Source organism: Bufo gargarizans, chromosome 3, assembly GCF_014858855.1.
Source record: "Bufo gargarizans isolate SCDJY-AF-19 chromosome 3, ASM1485885v1, whole genome shotgun sequence".
NCBI lineage: Eukaryota > Metazoa > Chordata > Amphibia > Anura > Bufonidae > Bufo > Bufo gargarizans.
In genome coordinates, this window is record NC_058082.1 from 267177451 (window position 1) to 267195555 (window position 18105).

General features: G+C 39.8%; 1 protein-coding gene across 2 annotated transcripts in view; it reads left to right on the plus strand.

The window, feature by feature from the left end:
* AUTS2 (activator of transcription and developmental regulator AUTS2) overlaps nucleotides 1-18105 on the plus strand; it is a 100918-nt gene that overhangs the window by 48970 nt on the left and 33843 nt on the right. Inside the window, exons 3-7 of one of the 2 annotated variants that reach the window (XM_044286790.1) lie at nucleotides 2130-2607; nucleotides 3623-3873; nucleotides 4029-4270; nucleotides 8152-8196; nucleotides 14531-14626. In XM_044286790.1, the coding sequence (XP_044142725.1) occupies nucleotides 3780-3873; nucleotides 4029-4270; nucleotides 8152-8196; nucleotides 14531-14626 (477 nt within the window). In that variant the 5' untranslated portion in view covers nucleotides 2130-2607; nucleotides 3623-3779. The remainder of the gene's footprint in view (nucleotides 1-2129; nucleotides 2608-3622; nucleotides 3874-4028; nucleotides 4271-8151; nucleotides 8197-14530; nucleotides 14627-18105) is intronic. The other variant, XM_044286789.1, reaches the window with a different exon arrangement.

Genomic DNA, 18105 nt, shown 5'->3' on the forward strand with positions numbered 1-18105 from the left:
ATCTGCCATTATCTGTTTGGTAGATATATACCTTATCTTTTTAACTGATATAAATTGTGTCCTGCACCAAAAATTATATTGTATGCATGTATCCTCCTTTTCCCTAATCTAAGGAAAGTTTGCATATAATAGCTATAATAGCTGTCTACAGCAAAACACTGAGGCTGTTACTGTGGGCCTGACAATGTTTCTTATTTAAAATATGCTATAGGCAGTTTTTTTGTTTTTTGAGGGTGGGGTCATGTAAAGAGGCTCTACAGCTGATTTAAATAAAATAATCAGACTTTTATGTTATGTTTAGGTAAATGGGTTCACTCTCACAGACAGCAACTTATGAACCCTTGGGAGAATTGACTAGACTTAAGTGGTAAAATCAAACACAATTTTAGCACCAGGGACTGCTTGTTTCTAGATTATAATCTCCCAGAAGGCTCAATGGATGGATTTCCTACTACACTAAAGACATTTTTATTTAGTTGATATACAATGCAATCAAATAAACTAAAAAAGCACAGTCTTATCAGCGTCATCTATCTAATGTTTTGTTTATTTTATTATTATTGGATGCATATTATGTGAAATACACAGCCCTATAGAAATGCCTAGAAGCCAAATATGTTTGAGAAATCTGGCTTCAGTGTTGACTGCCATTGCTTGTATGGTTGATATTAGTGTTTAAAGAATCGAAGTCAAACAAATTGACTACAATCCGAATTTCAGGAAAAATTTGATTTTCTACAAAGACAAATATCCTCACGTTTTTTGGTAGCAAATCAATTTTCCCTGCAATGGTGGTAAATCACTAATGGTGCTCACAATCACTGATGGAAATCACTGACCAAAACACTGACGTGCGATTTTTTTTTTATGTATCTTTTTCTACACTTTTTCTTTTACATAATGCACATTGGGCAGAGATGCTAAGATGATATTATTATTGACAACCTAAGTATAAAAAAGATTGATGCAGAATACTCAAAATTCATTATGATGCATAGGTCTTTTAATACATTTTGTGCATTTCCAGACAGTCCATATGCCTATAGTTTCTGGTGTAAATAATATTATTATAGTAAATTTGTCAGGCTGTGGGAGGCCATGTCCACAAAATATTGTATGGGCCATAATTTGCTACTTTTTTTAATGCTACAATATTGACGTAAAAAGTTTGTTAAATGTGATTCAATGTCTTTTCATACTGCTTTGCTTTTTATCATTTTACTATGACAACTGTAGAAACTAGTGATGAGAGAAGCAAGCTTCGAATTCTACATCCAAAGTTGCTTCATTCAAAAGTTCGGATTAATCCTGTATGGAAATCCATCTCCGTACAGTATTCAAATGTATGGGCTCCACGTGCCAAAGTTAGTTATTTGCGAAGTTGCCTGTGACTTTGTTGAATAACTTCGATAGTTGATTTTTAAAGTGGAAAACCACTTTAAAACTTGAAACTGAACTTGACTTCAGTTCCGTCTGGTATCTCGGAACAGAAGCTGAGTTTGGTTTCAAGCTTTAAAGTGGTTTTCCACTTTAAAAATCAAGAACCAAAGTTATTCAACGAAGTCACGCACAACTTCGAGAATAACTAACTTTGGCTCATCAGAACCCATACATTATATTACTTTGGATATATAGCATCTGAAGCGTGCTTCGCTCATCACTGGTAGAAACCAAATAATTCAGTGTTGTTATACATGTTTCCATTCAATCTGCTTAGAACGCTTCTAGCTTATTTAATGTGCATATTTTAGCATTTACATAACAACATTTTGGGCAGCCCATAAGAATAGCTACAAAGGTGTTTTGTGAGAGTATAAAAAGAGAACACATCTGCTCTCTATTGCAATATGTTCTAAACCCTACTTTACTCATTAACATCTGGTCTTAGATAGGTAATGAGGCTCACAATGTGATATGTCACCTGTGGTTATTTTCAGCTGGAGGATTTGAGCTGATTTCCAAAGTTCTGCTGCTTACAGTGTAATTACATTATTTATGCATAAAATTATGTTTTTGCATTCAAAGCAATTTTATTATCACAGAATGGTTTGAATTTCAGGTATTTTTTTAAATAATTTTTGCAATAAATAATGCATATATGACAAAACACATACCTATTTTTATTTCAGATTCAGAAAGGGGTGTCAGTTTACTGACAACAAGCAAATGCAAAGATGGCTCTGGTCCAGTTCCACCAAAAGTGTCGGGACTAGAAAGGAGTCAAGAGAAGAGTAAAGACAGTATTGCTGAGCTGCAGTTGGAGACTACAGTGTGCAAAGAACTAGGACCACCAACACTTCCTACCAATCAGCCTGAATTAGAAACACAGCCAATTCTGTTGTCTTCTCCAGGACCAATTGTGATTTCTCAATCAGAAATACCTAAACAGACACAGACTGAGCCTCTTCAGCTTCCTCATGCTCCAATAGAGCAAGAAAATCCATTGCCACCTCAACCCCAAGTGCAACTGCCACCAAAGGCTCGCCCACCCTCTCAACCACATATTCATTCAAGCCCACCAGTAGCACAAGCACGACCTCCTTCTCAAACTTTGTCCCAGACATTGTGCAACTACAATAGCAGCAGCTTGAGTGTGAACAGTTTAAGGTTGGTTACATTTCTCTTTAACAATATGTTTGCATGATTATAAGGACCTCTTTTACTAAACTGACACCCATCTAAAGAACAGTAGTGGAGCAGATGCACATATGAACTGAAACATAACTGAACTAAAAAATCATGAACTTTTTACCCCAAGGATGTAAAATTGCTTGCAATGTCATAGTGATAATGATGATTATGATTAGTGTTGAGCGAATTGAAGTATCTGAAGTAGACTTCGATCTGAATTTTAGGAAAAATTTGATTTGCCACAAAGCCGAATTTCCTCTAGCTTCGTGGTGACTAATCAATTTTTTCTAAAAATTTATATTCACCTTATCCATTTTCTTGCGGAGAGGCCAGCCACTCCCATCTTGGTTGAAGTAAACCCACCAAAATACCAGCGGCATGTGTGATAAACTGACCATGTGATCATGCTGGGGTGTGTGCGGTGATGGGAGTGGTAATGCTGGGGGCCTATTTTCTTCAATCAAGATGGGAGTGGACAACCTCTCCGCAAGCAAGTGGATGAGGTGAGTATTATTTTTTTTAACCCCTGATTAACCCCTAAAAGGCTTAATGTGAGTCACAGATGCTGCGATTAGTGTTGAGCGCGGCATCTGAGAGGTATCTGATGTCATTGGGCCCACTCCATACAATGGAAAGCGATTTGTGACAAAGTAATTTATAACAAATCACATTTCTTATTGAAGTTTGGCGAAGCTGCCAAATAAAATTTTCAAAACTTGGCTCATCTCTAATTATGATAATGTAAAGAAAATATAAACAACTTATAAAACCTGGTATCAGATAACTTTGTTCATTCCATTATTCATTTGTCTTTAACTTTGGTGTAAGCAATGCCTTGCACTTTAGCTTGTCAGATAAACTTCTCTTTCTTTTTTGTAGCATTTGACCTAGATCTGTGTTGGTTCTGATCTTGTATAAATAAGTAATCAGCTATTAGAGATAGAAGTGATAATGCTCAGATTTTGCTAAAATTTCATTTTTCTTTCTCCAGCAGCAGCAGAAGCAGCACTCCTGCCAAACGTGAAGTGCCACCATCTCATCTGACTCATCCATCATCTTCTCCTTATCCCCTATCTTTACCAAGCCACAGTCCCTTGCATAGCTTTACACCAACCATCCAACCTTCTGCTCACCAGCACCACCCAAATATGTTTGCCCCACCTGCTGCTTTACCTCCTCCACCTCCACTAACTTCAGGGACCCTTTCAGTTCCAGGACATCCAGCAAACAGCACTTACTCAGGTAATTATAAAGTTAGTGATAAGCTTACAATTTATCAAATTAACCCTTAGAACTTTGCAAAAACTGTATGTTAATTGTTAGTAAAGAATACCTAGGATTCCATAATATGCTAAAATCAGAAACACATCATTTTTCTTTTTTTACCCTCTTTGTAGAACAAGACCTTCTCAGACAAGAGCTGAACACACGCTTTTTGGCTTCGCAAAGTGCAGATCGTGGAGCATCTTTAGGGCCGCCACCATATCTGAGGACAGAATTCCACCAACACCAGCATCAACACCAGCATACGCATCAGCACACACACCAGCACACCTTTACTCCTTTCCCGCACGCCATCCCGCCTACTGCCATTATGCCGACTCCAGCACCGCCCATGGTGCGTACCCCAGGCAGAAATGTGAGGATAAGTAGAACACAACTCTATTCATTGTTAGTCTGGTTGTTGCTCAATTGCTGTTGGTATAATATAAAAGTAAAGGCGATTGTCGGAAAGGAAGCATTCTTTCCCGCAATTGCCTGTTTGTCAGCGGAGGAGACTGCTACTATTACATGCAGCGATCTCCTCTTCAGTATGGCGAGAAGTGACTGCTAATGCCATTGCTCATCCCCATACTGAATCGATCTTTGCCAGCGGCAGATCGTGATTACACAGCAAGATCTGCCACCTGCAAATGATGATTTTTAAACCCGCTGAAGTTTCCAATTACCCGATGAAGGAGCATTTGCTCATTCATTAGGTAATCGGCTTCAGTATTACACTGCCAGATCATCTCTAACGAGCGTTCATACGAACGATTGTTAGAGATGATCTGCACAACCATCTGCTGGTCTAATAGAAGCTTAACTTTTATCTGAATATAGGTTCTTCAGATTTCACTGTATAATTATTTTCAGAATGCTCGTATAATTCTATTCACCGCAGTGTAAAAACAACAACTTTGTAAGTCTTTTGGCTGATTAACAAAATATGCAGGAAATGACCAACAATGTACCTTACCATTAAAATAGTTTATGGGAACAGTCATCCTATCTTTTAGGGAACTGTGTAAAATACATCAAATATCATGGTTGTTCATAATTGTAACTTGCCAACAATCCATAAAATATAGAAGCTTTCAATTGCTAGCTTATATATATAAAGAATGCAATTTGAAATAACTTACAGTTGTATAAGGAGATAATAAAAACAACAAGTTTTATAGGCATCATTAATCAAACTCTTGTAGATACTGAACCATAGATCTGTACTAGATTTATTATGCAAGTGCATCACAGGAAAAGTTATTGCTAAGGAAATCTGATGCTTCACATTTTCCAGCTATTTACATCTCTTAAGCTCCATTTTAGTTTGTTTTATACATATTGCTCAGTTTCAGACCTATGTATGTGAGAGAAAAGTAGTAAATAGTATTATGTAAGTCATCAGTATTATGTTTTGGTCTTCCTTCATGTACCAAGCACAGATACAGTACTTATAGTATATGGGCCTACACAATGTGTTTTCCGGGTTCCTATGCAAAACAGAACCCCCAAGGCCCCTTTCACATGGGCGAGTTTTCTGCACGGGTGCAATGTGTGACCTGCACGCATTGCACCCACACTGAATCCTGAGCCATTAATTTCAATGGGGCTGTGTGCATGAGCAATGTTTTTCATGCATCACTTGTGCATTGTGTGAAAATTGCAGCATGTTCTATATTCTGTGTTTTTCACGCAACGCAGGCCACAAAAAAGTGAATGGGGCTGCGTGAAAATAACATTGCATCCGCAAGCAAGTGCGGGTGAAATGCAATTTTCATGGATGGTTGGTAAGGAGATGATGAGATGAGCCCCGTGACCTCATTAAAGTCCATTTACTGTATTATTTTCCATTATAACATGGTTATAATGGAAAATAATAGCATTATTTAATGCAGAATGCTAAGTAAAATGTCAATTAAGGGTTAAAAATAATAAAAAATAATACTTACCTCATCCACTAGATCGCACAGCCGCTATAGTCTTCTTTCTTCTTCTTGTAGGACCTGCAAAAGGACCTGTGCTGACGTCATCGAGCTCACTACGTGGTGAGCACAGTGACCTCACCGCCGGTTCTGCTGAATAAAGATAGAAGGACCTTCTATCTTCATTCAGCAGGACTTGCGCTGACATCACTGCTCTCACCACGTGGTGACTGCGATGATGTCAGCGCAGGTCCTTTTGCAGGTCCTACAAGAAGAAAGAAGAAGATAACAGCTGTGCAATCAAGTGGATGAGGTAAGTATTTTTTATTATTATTTTTTAACCCTTAATGGACATTTTACTTAGCATTCTATATTAAATAATTCTATTATTTTCCATGATAACCATGATATAATGGAAAATAAAATCTACAGAACACTGAAGCCAAACCCGACCTTCAGTGAAGAAGTCCTGGTTCGGGTCTGGGTACCACATTCAGTTTTTTATCACGCACGTGCACTCACTCAGAAAAAACTGAACAATGCAACGCAATCACAGACAAAACTGAAATTACTTGCGCACTCGCGTGTTTTTCCCGCAATGCACCAGCAACGCATCCGGACAAAATCTGTGACGCCCTTGTGAAAGGGGCCTTATACTTCTTTAATATTACTGGTATCTTTATATAGGGCAGAGGGATTTTTTTGTCCTCTTAAAGGGGTTGGGGGGGTTAACAACTCTCTCCTTTGGCAGACCTGCAAAAGGAAGCACACTTACATGCTTCCTGGTGCTTGCTCTTGTCTCCGTCTCTCCCTAGACTCAGCTCCCAGGATCTAAACTTCTGTTTTGATGCCACTGCAGCCAATTGCTGGATGCAAAGGTGACCCCCCCCTTGCATTATTTGACTATTTGACATGATTCAAGGGAATCAAGTCACCATTGCGGCCTGCATTTGACTGCAGTGATATCAAAACAGAAAGTTATATCCTGGGAGCTGAACAGAGAAGCCGAGGCTGGGGAGAGAAATACCCGGGAGCCAGCTCCGGAAAGTAGACAAAGTGTGCTTCCCTTTACAGGTCTGCCAAGGAGGGGGGTTTGCCAACCCCTAGCCCAAAGATGCACAGCCCCTTTAAGCCTTATATTTATGCTTAAAGATTGAGTAATTAAGTAAAGATTGGGTACTTTGGTAATTGATAGACAGTAAAAAGTTATGTTAAGTTCCATTGCTGTCAGTGCTGTTTGGATTAGTACATGAAAGACAAAATTGATGACATCACTCGAAACATTTCAGCAGGGAGTATTTAACTGTTCATAATTGATCTATCCCTCAGATATTAGCTGGATTCTCTAATAAGTAGGGGGCTCCAAAATGTCAAATCAATGGCAGATATAGAGGAATTTTACCTAGAAAAAGATAAGCCACTGGCAGAAGACTATCCCACTCTACTTTCTGAAGTAAACACACAACCTTAGCCGAATTCAAGCACAGCATGCATGTTTACGGGGAGGCGGCTGTTGGAGATAACCAGCTGAAAGCTATTGTATGTTTATGGACAGCTTTTCGGATAATAAGTGCAAGCTAACCAATTACTATTATGCAGTTTTCTAAGTGTTTACTATAGGATCACCAATGGTCAACCTGCACTTTAATACATTTTTGAGGTGGTTAAGTGGCTGAAATGGATTAAAAAATAAATAAATAAAAACATTTGATATTGTTGGCATTGCCCTTGACTCTGCAACATCAAAGTCAAGGCTTATCATGAAAAGTGGCCAAATTTATTCACCGACACGAGGGATGCCTTTGACAAGATCTCTAGTAACATCTATAATAAACCACACTCTCTACAGTGTTTGAACAGTTCTGTCTATGGAAGTAAAATTGTTAGCTCCATATATAAATAAATGCAAGGCTGTGCTTGAACAACACCAGTAAACAGGTAATAAAAGAGATGCTTATTTTCCAATGCGATCCTATATTTCCTTACAAGGCCCCCCCCTTTGGGTGATTGTGGCAGTCTCGCTGCAGTATTACAATGTTATTATAGGGAAATGTATTTATAGGGATCATCTTTTATCATAAAAATAAAATACAAGGCAGCTATAAAAATGTCTTTGTGTGCACAGCATTCAGCACATAATTTTATTTATCTCATAAAAGCATCAGGATGAAATGATAATAGATTCAGTGGAGGTTAAACAGTGTGCTTGTTCACAACGCGCTGTACATGGGCTGCAGACAGTGCTCTTGGTCATTAAACAGTGTGATACAATCATGATCTTTATAGATACTTTGCTGAGACACAGTAATAACCATTTGCTTTGATCCCTTTGCAGTTTGACAAATATCCTACAAAAGTTGACCCCTTCTACCGCCACAGTGTGAGTGTAAAAGTGCTGTGTTCAAATGTTGGCTTCTCTCTTGTCTGTAGCATGCCGCAAACATCACCCCACAATAACCTGCCAAGATTGCAATGCTTCCCTTAATCATATGGCCTGGCATTCCCATTGCTTTCTCTTACATCAGCTTTGGCAATATACAAGCGTCATTCATGTGATTCATTTCTTCTAGAGATGCACTATCCTGTTTTTAATCAAAATTTGTCAGTGCTCATAAACTGTACAAGAAGTCTTACTGTGAGAAAGATGACATACAGCGTGAGCTTGTTCCCACTGGGAGAGTAATGATCAGCCAGGAATTTTAAATAGGGATTTCATGGGTGTTATAAAACCTACACGAAAAAATTTAAGTTATTCCGATCCAAATCAAATCATGTCTGCTGCAAATGGAAACTCTATAATCTAACAAAGTATTTAGAATGATAAAGATTTCCAGAACCAGATATAATTCTTGTGTGCAGCGGATGACAGATAAAATGGAAACTCAGTTTATTACTCTGAGTTATTGGACAGACCCTACTAGTTAGATGTGCCTACTATATAGCATGAGCCTGTTTATAGCAGAAATTCCAGCAAATAAATTTAAGGGTCCTGTCACCTGTACAAGAGGGCACCATTGAAATTCCCTGATACCATTGAAAATTCCCAAAGTGCCAGACAGGGATCGAAAATTTTTAAGAAGTCTGTGATTTATCAAGCTAATTATGTCTTTATTTTGGAGTAAATTGTTACCTTTACCCAAATAGACACATTTGAAGACATACCTCAAATTGTCTCCTTTTGATAAATCAGGGCTGAAGTGCCTAATATCTAAAGCCTTATGGATGCGTGTCTATATTATATAGAGAATATACCTCCTATTCATATGAAGGCATACTGTGCTATGCTCTTTCAGATGCCTTAATATGTGAGCCATGGGCTTAATATAACTGTAAGGATTTGAGTGCTGCCACACATGCCCTATGCACATTGCAAAGCCATATATTAATGGCTTAACACTAGGATATGCCATAAATGTCAGATAGGTGCAGGTCCCACCTCTGTGACCCTCTAAAGTGAACGGAGAGAGCAGCCTTGCATATGCGATCGCCATCCTTCATAGCTATGAGGGTTCTGAAAATACCCAAGCACTGGCTCCGCTACTTCCAGCAGTCCAATAGTGGTGTAAGGAGTGGTGGCTGTACCTGAGCAATGCACTCTCCATTCACTGCTGTGGGACTTCTGAAAATAACCAAGCGCTCTCGCTTGCCTATTTTTGGGACTCCCAAAACGATGAATGGAGATCACCCTGCACATGGATGTTGTGCTCTCCTTCACTTTGGGACCCCATTCTGGAGACATGTGCAGGTCCCAGAGGTGGTACTAGCACATGTCATATATTGGTAGCATACCCTAGCTATATGCCGTCAATGTATCGGATGAGAAAATCTCTTTAAGTAGTTTAAGGAAGGTAGGAAAGCTACTGGGGGGGGGGGGGGGTGCTCAAGATTCTTTTTTGTTCTCTGTTCACTTTTTTTTTATTTAGTTTATTTTTTTTTTTACCTAGGTTGTTTGTCCCATTTGTAGTTCAACTTATCACCTTTATAAAGCCACAAATTACAGCAGATTGACTGTTATGTTTGGTACATTGAGTCTAAAGTTCTGCCTTGATAACATATCCACTTATTGTAACATTTATAGCTAATGTACTGTGCTTGCTATGATATTTTGAGATCGGGAGAAATCAAGAGCAATGCCTGACAAATCATTTAAAAGCCATTAATATCACCTATGTTTGTGTTGGAAGCTGAAGGTGATGAACAATTGAATATGTGCCGTATATTATACTATGTCACCATAGATATAGAATATAGAAAAGTGCTATTTACTAAAGCTAAAATTAGATTTATATCTAGTTACAGTTATACACGGCTAATAGCTATCCATAAAGTATAAAATATAGCATTGACACCTGCAGTCCATAAAGAGGTGTGGTGCCCAGGATAGATGAATGTTCACACTATGGAAAGACAAAAAGAACAAAACATTTTCTGAAGAAGGTCTTACGACCGAAACGTCCAATTGCAATGAGTATTTCTGGCAATCATATATTTTACATTTGTCCAGCTTTATTGTGACTATATGCATCAATACATCCGTGCATTATAGTACTGGGGAAGTTGTTGTCTGTCAGTTTTCATAGCCCCTATTACGGGATTGTTAGGTAATAATGGGAGATCTGTTTGGCATCCTTATTTCTTGGCCAAAGTGGAGACCAGTTACAAAGTGCATCTCTCATCCCGAAGAAAATGTCCGGGCCTGCATTACACAACAACCCATTGAGGTGAATGGCCAGTGAGTAATTCTTAACTTCTCCTGAGGTCATGCTACAGGGAAATGGAAGACATGCTGCCAGGTTTCCAAGCAGATTACAGCTAATCACAGGGGAACACTTTGTGATCATCTTATTGCAACCAGGCCGTTCATGAAGCACTCAGAAACCACATTTTTATATCAAATTTTAAAGGAGTCAGTTATGTTTGCTATTTATATACATGTAACAAAGCTATCTTTATTATTTAATTCTTTGGGTATTTTATTTGTGCATTGTGATCTTATAAAGACCACTTTTGGCAAACTGATCAGCGGTATTGCTGCAAATGGGGGATGTATTTCCACAGGTACTGTGTGCCAGAGACAGCAGCAACAATACCATCTTCCTTGGACAGAGAATTTAAATACAAGGCTAAAGCAGCAAATTGTGTGTTTTCCCAAGCTAAAGGAAAGCCCAGCTGCGACTTTGAAACTGATACACAGTGTATGCCTAGTAAAAAGACTGGGGGGTTGGAGAAAGGCGTAGGGTGCCTCTCTTTGTGGTTCATTGTATACCTGAGTAATACACTACCCCTCCTGCCCTATATTAGTCATAATACAGCATAGTCCCAGATACTTGTAACAGTATTTGGTAGATTCACTTTGGCAGATATTTTAAATTGTAACCTATGATATAAAAAATGCAACCGTGTAATACTAGAAAAGTCATGTGACCATATTTGTACATGTTTTCCTAGTAAGAAAAAAGGATCTCAGAGAGGTCCAAGTTAGACAAGACGTACAATATGTTCTTCTCATTCGAACAATGGAATTTGTGACTAAATATATTTTGGCATGCTTGGCATTATTTTTAAATAGTGTATTAAACATAACAATGGGATCCGTGTCTGATTGTTTATTACCAGGCAGATATATTTTTCATATTTGGTTTAGTATAAAAAAATCTTGCACAAAAAATTAATGTGTACCTCTGATTATAAAAACTTTCCATAGACCAATAGTATAAGCAAAGATAAAGAACTTTTGTATTTATCAGTAAAATGCCTTTTTCGCCAATAAATGAAGAAAGTGCCATTTTTTTTCTAATAAGATGTATTACAAATAGCTTATAACCAGAGGTACACTTTAAAGCCTCATGCACACGACCGTATGTATTTTGCGGTCCACAAAAAACAGATCCGCAAAAAATACAGATGACATCTGTGTGCATTCTGTATTTTGCGGAGCAACACAGCTGTCCCTTCATAGAACAGTATTATCCTTGTCCATAATGCGGACAATAATAGGACATGTTCTATTTTTTTGCAGAACAGAAATACAGACACATGGAAGCGGAATGCACATGGAGTAACTTCCATTTTTTTTTTTTCTGGCGGACCCATTGAATAGAATGGTTCCGCATACGATCCGCAAAAAAAAAAGCAATGGACACAGAAAGATAACACGTTCAAGTGCATGAGCCCTAAATGTTATGTTAAAACATGCTAGTACAATCTTTTGAAATGCCAGTTTCTTTTGCAGAATACTATAGCAGTTTTCCCTAAAGTAAGTTGTACGGGGATAGATAGATAGATAGATAGATAACACTGTTTCACATATGTAGATTTATAGTTATTGTAGTAGTAATATCTGTGTAGATGCTTATTTGTTAACAGGTGAATCTATCTAAAAAGACACTTCAACTAGTCCCTAAAAGCTCCCATACACATTAGTATATTGTCAGCCAAACTTGGCAAGAAAGGCAGTTCAGCCGACAGTATACTGTGTATTGGGATGTCCCAGGGAAGGACCAGAGAAAGTGGCTATTTTCACCTCATACTTTTGTTCGCCCATGAGATAAGCCTCCACTAGAAGGTTCTGGCAGCAGCCACTATCTCCAATAAATACACATAAATGTACCTTGTTTGGCCAAAAGCTATTAAATGTGTATGGCCAAATGAATTATCTTATGTGAAACTGCTTGGTTTAGTTTTCAGTATTATAGTTTTATTTTCTTAATGGTGGCTGGCCAAACCCATCTTTTTCTGTTCCTCAGATTGAAAATTGAAAAAATCTACTTTTTTTTAGCTATATTTGGTATTTGTATTTATAAACTTATTGATCTCCATGTGTTAAGTGTAATTTTACAGAGGCATTTAGTGAAAGTATGTAGTTTCATACATATAAACTGCACAAGGAAAATGGCTTATATAGCTTATATAGCTTTTTACTGTTCAACACTTTTAGCCAATTGGAAATATTTTGCAGGGTTTAATAAATGTAGCTTGAGGTTCAAGACCATAAAAGGGTTTGTTTGGTTTAGAGTTTATACAGCATTAGACTGACCCACCAGAGTACCAGATGATCCTCTGATGGGCCCAGGTTCTGAAACCATAGTGGGTCCCAAAGGTCCAGGAAAAAAAAGAAGCTTTGGAACTGCCTTTGAAGGTAGTAATTTACCAATAGGGTCTATTTCTTTGAATCAACATTGATTAGACTTTATTGATGATATTGGGTTTGGGCAATAATTTCCTTGTTGGGCCTTGAGTTTATAATGCTTCCCTTTTTAAAATCTCTAAAGGCTCTCTGGAGTGTTTTCCCTATTTTTTTTATTACATGGACAGCCCATTGATTTTAGTAAGTATTATGTTACACTTCATTTGCCCTGGTGTGTCGCTACAGGACAATGGTCCTGAGGACACTTCCTCAGTCAACTAATTTTCAGGTGACCTCTGTAACAAAATGGCATTGCCAAGAGAGGACAAGACATTTAATTATGTCACGATTCATTTTCCTTGTCTTTCCAATAATTTGTAGCTATAACAGCTCTTGTCACCTGTAATATGCTAAGTGAAAGGAACACACTGGGCAACACAAGAACACTGCATTATATCTAGTGCTGGGTCTGATGCAGTGGTGTATAACACAGAGTTTCTTTTATGATAATATGAATCCCTGATTTAAGCACCACCCCTGCGACACTGCAATAAGCATAACACAGTATATGGGTTTTGCTATAAGTGTTCCTTTAATAGCTTCCATAGATATTCAAACTTCCATACCTGTCTGCTAAAATGAAGAAATAAAGGTTCAAAGTAACATATTCAAAGATGCACATATTTATCTTAATTTCTGAAACATAGTTTTTTGTCTGTGCTAATTTCATGGCAATGTTCTCAGCCCTACTACATGTATAGAGTATAGCATATGCCTCATATGCCTAAAAAACCTTATCAAAGTTTGTGATTTTCCAAGTAAACGGGCAGTAAACCACTATAGCGGACAGTATGTGTACCCAAATGATACATATAATAATAGATAATTGTAATAAAATGTAATTTTTGGTAAGTTGAAGAGCTAGGCTCCATGTATATATCACTTTTCTAGAAACTGGATTCTTGGTATCTATTTTTCATTTAAAATGGATAAAACTATATTAGCTTACATTTCTTATTGTTTACTAGTAGTAAGATCATACAGCTATATCTGCTTATTAAATGACCAATAGATTAGCATTAGGAATGATAGCATAGCCAGTAAAGCAGAGTAATGAAGTCATAATTGTGCATATTCTTTAATTTCTTACACAACACCATTAAACCTTTTAACAAAGTAATTGAGTTTTAATGGAGTGAAATCCTGGCACTCTTAAAGCTTCATTTTTTAATTAGCTTGCTGTATTTCCCTTGGACTTATTTGGCTTAACATCCCTCCTGCTTTTGATGTACTCTAAATTCTGAAACCACTTAGGCATTCAATCCAGTTTAATAATTCATAATTACAAAATCACCTTTTATTTTGGAATAAAGGAATTCATCAAGGGTATCATTTCTGTGCTAATTAATGTTGAACGCCCTTAAAGTTCTCCTTTCCACATACATTAAACCACAACTGATTTGACAGTGAGAACCGATTAGTCTACCCGCATCAATGTCTGCTTTTGGCTTTGTACTTGTGGTGTGGTTTTGTGTCGTGCTGTTTGAGTTACTCTTCTATCCATTAATTGATTTTTGTTTTTTTGCAGTTATTCCATTCATATCCTCCAGCTGTATCGGGTATTCCTCCCATGATCCCTCCTACTGGCCCCTTTGGATCACTTCAAGGGGCATTCCAGCCTAAGGTAAGAACGTTTTGAATAATTCAGTTTCAATATATAACATTTGACCCCTCTCAATGAAAATATGTTATAGTTAGAAGTAGCGGCATAGGGTTCTATCACAGACAAATCGGAAAATATAATTATAATCCATTTTATGAGCACATTAGTTGCCCAAAGGTTTTGGCATAAAGTACAAAAGATCTGAGTAAAAATAAGATCATAAGGCTCTGCTCACACATTGTTCTTTCCATAATATTCTCTGTTGGTGTTTGATTGTAGTGATGGCCTTGCGAATTGCCCGGTGGTCGGTTCGCAGCGAACTTTGAGCGTTCACAATTTGCTGAAAATGCAAACATATGGCTATGTTTGTGCGCGCCATATACTTTTTCATTGCGCTGAACTTTGACCCATGACACATCTATCAGGTGGGACAGGGCAGCCAATTGAGAATTTTCAGTACAAGGACACACCCCCACCCTATAACAGAACCTGATCTGGCTGCTATTTTACATTCTGTATTTTGTCAGTGTAGGGAGAGGTTGCTTTGTGGAGAAGGGACAGGCTGTTAGGGACACCAAACACTGGCTAATAACTGTGCAGCAGTTGTGTGAGGTTCTACTGAGATAACGCAGCTATATAGAGGGACAAACGCTATTGGAACAACTAATTGCAATAGGTGTGATATACCAGTTGCCCCCCCAAAAAAACTGATTGAGGCAGGGGTGTGATATACCTTTAATATACTTTCTATATAGTGCATTTAAACTGTGCAGCAGTTGTGTGCGGTTCCGCTGAGATACCGCAGCTATATAGAGGGACAAACACTATTGGAACAACTAATTGCAACGGGTGTGATATACCAGTTGCCCCTCAAAAAAACAGATTTAGGCAGGGGTGTGATATACCTTTAATATACTTTCTATATAGTGCATTTAAAATGTGTAGCACTTGTGTGCGGTTCTGCTGTGATACCGCAGCTATATATAGGGACAAAGGCTATTGCAACAACTAATTGCAACAGCTGTGATATACCAGTTGCCCCCCAAAAAATCTTATTGAGTGGTGTGTTATACCTGCTTCCACAAAAGACTGATTAAGGGGTTAGATATACCTGCTTCCACCAAATATTGATTGAGGCCTGCAATATACCTGCTTCCACAAATACTGTTCTTCTCTAGGGACTTAGGCACAGGGTCATTTTGAAAATGACAGGCAGAGGAAGAGGCAGGCCATTTTTCAGGGGTGGTAGGGGTCGGGCAGGTGCACCAGGCCAAAGCCTAAGTGGGAACTTGGAGAAGGCACGTGCAATTACTTCAAAGGGTGCACCAGAGTTGGTTGAGTGGCTCACTCATCCTTCCGCTTCTGCACCCTCCTCATCCTCTGTATCTGCAACCTCCTCACTCTTAGCTGTGTGCACCCCCAAATCCACCACCAACACCACCACCACCATAGCCCCTCCACACGAGTCAGAGGAATTATTTTCCCATCCATTCCCAGAAATTACAGAGGCACAGCCATACTTGACATCGGATGAGGAAGAGGAGGTAGCAAAAGCTGTCACCCAGCGGTCTGACGACAGTACCCAGAACAGCCCAAGGAGGGAGGTCCCTGCTGTTGCTGCCTACTCCGAGATCTTAAATGTCAGTGGTGGTGAAGGTGAGGATGATGACGTGTCGATGGACGTCACGCGGGTGCCCACTAGAGAGGAAGAGGAGGGGAGTTCAGAGAGAGAGACGGAGCAGCAGAGAGGGAGGAGAAGGAGGAGAAGCAGACAGCTTGCAGGGCACAGGAGGCAACAAACTGCAAATGTATCTGGAGCTAGCCATCCACCATGCACGGTCACTTCTGGCGCTTCCAGGACGCTGTCACATGGCTCCGCAGTGTGTTTTATTTTTTTAACGTGTCAGCTGCTGACAATAGTGTTGCCATCTGTAGCCTGTGCTGTCAACGCATAAGTCGCGGTAAGCCTATCACTCACCTAGGGACGACCGCCTTAAGAAGGCACCTGGCCTCCCATCACTGAGCCCAGTGGGAGCAACGGCATCAGAACCCACAAATCCACTCTCCTGGCGCCCCACGTCCTGCCTCTTCTCATTTTCCTCTCTCCTCCCATTTGTCCTCCACTCCACCTTCCACCATGCCATTGTCGCGTTCATCTGGCATAAGGCAGGCTTCCCTGGCCCAAATGTTTGAGTGTAAAAAGATGATGACGCCGGATAACTCTCTTGCCCAACGGCTGACCGCTGGCTTGTCAGAACTGCTAGCCCGCCAACTACTGCCATATAAACTGGTGACTCGGAGGCCTTTAGAAAATTTCTGGCTATTGGCATACTGCAATGAAAAGTTCCCGGAAGGAAATATTTCTCCCAGAAGGGCATCCCAGAGCTATATATAGACACGTTCAGTGGCAAGTAAATATATCTCTGGCACACAATGTCAGTGCCAAGATACATCTAACCACACACACATGGTCTAGCATGGGCAGAGAAGGTACATAACATTTACTGCCCACTGGGTGATCCTTCTGACGGTTGTCAAGCATGCAACCTTTGGCTCCCATGTGGATTTGGTGTTACTGCCACGCATTGCATGCATCCTCTGTCTCCTCATCGGCTGGCTCCTCCTTTTTCACTGCTACCGTCTCTTCCACTGTGCCCCTCCAAGCTCCCCAGAACCTGTTGTGCCTGGAAGCCAAGAGCCACACTGGTCTTGCACTCCTTTCAGCTCTGCGGTCACAGGCCGATCAGTGGCTAACCCCGCTCAATTTTACAGTTGGTAAGGTGGTGTGCGACAACAGTGCTAATCTGCTGAGCACGCTGAAACAGGGCAAAATGACACACTTGCCGTGGATGGCAAACGTCCTGTACTTAGTCGTGCAGCGATTCGTTGCCAAATACCCTGGGGTCCAAGACATCTTGCAGCATGCCTGGCCATTTTAGAAGATCTTACACTGCCATGGCTCGCCTTGCTAACGTTCAGCGCCGACACCATTTTCCCATCAGAGATCTGGTTTGTGACAGAACAACGCGCTGGAACGTGACCTTCTATATGCTTCATAGGCTGCTCCAGAATCAACGTGCTTTTAACGACTACCTGTATGAACTCTGCAGCAGGACAGGTTTTGGGGAGCTTGGTTTCTTTTCACCATGCCAGTGGCTGCTCATGCACGACACATGCAGACTTCTGCGGCCAAACTGGTCACTCTCAGCCAGGGCACCATCAGTGACATCGTGCCTTACGCCTTCTTTCTGGAGCGTGCATTGCGTTGTGTCATTAATCAAGCCTTCGAGGAGCAGGAGCAAGAAGATGAGGAAGTCGCAATGCTGAATGAATTACCGGGGGGGGCTACTCCATCAGAGACAAGTCAGCAGGAGTCTTAAGAGGAGTCAATGGAGGATGGTGGCTGGGGGGAGGAGGAGAAGCAAGAAGAGCAGGCTTTGAGGGGGACTTCAAACTTACGGGGATCCCTGGTGTTGTCCGTGGCTGGGGGGAGGAGACCG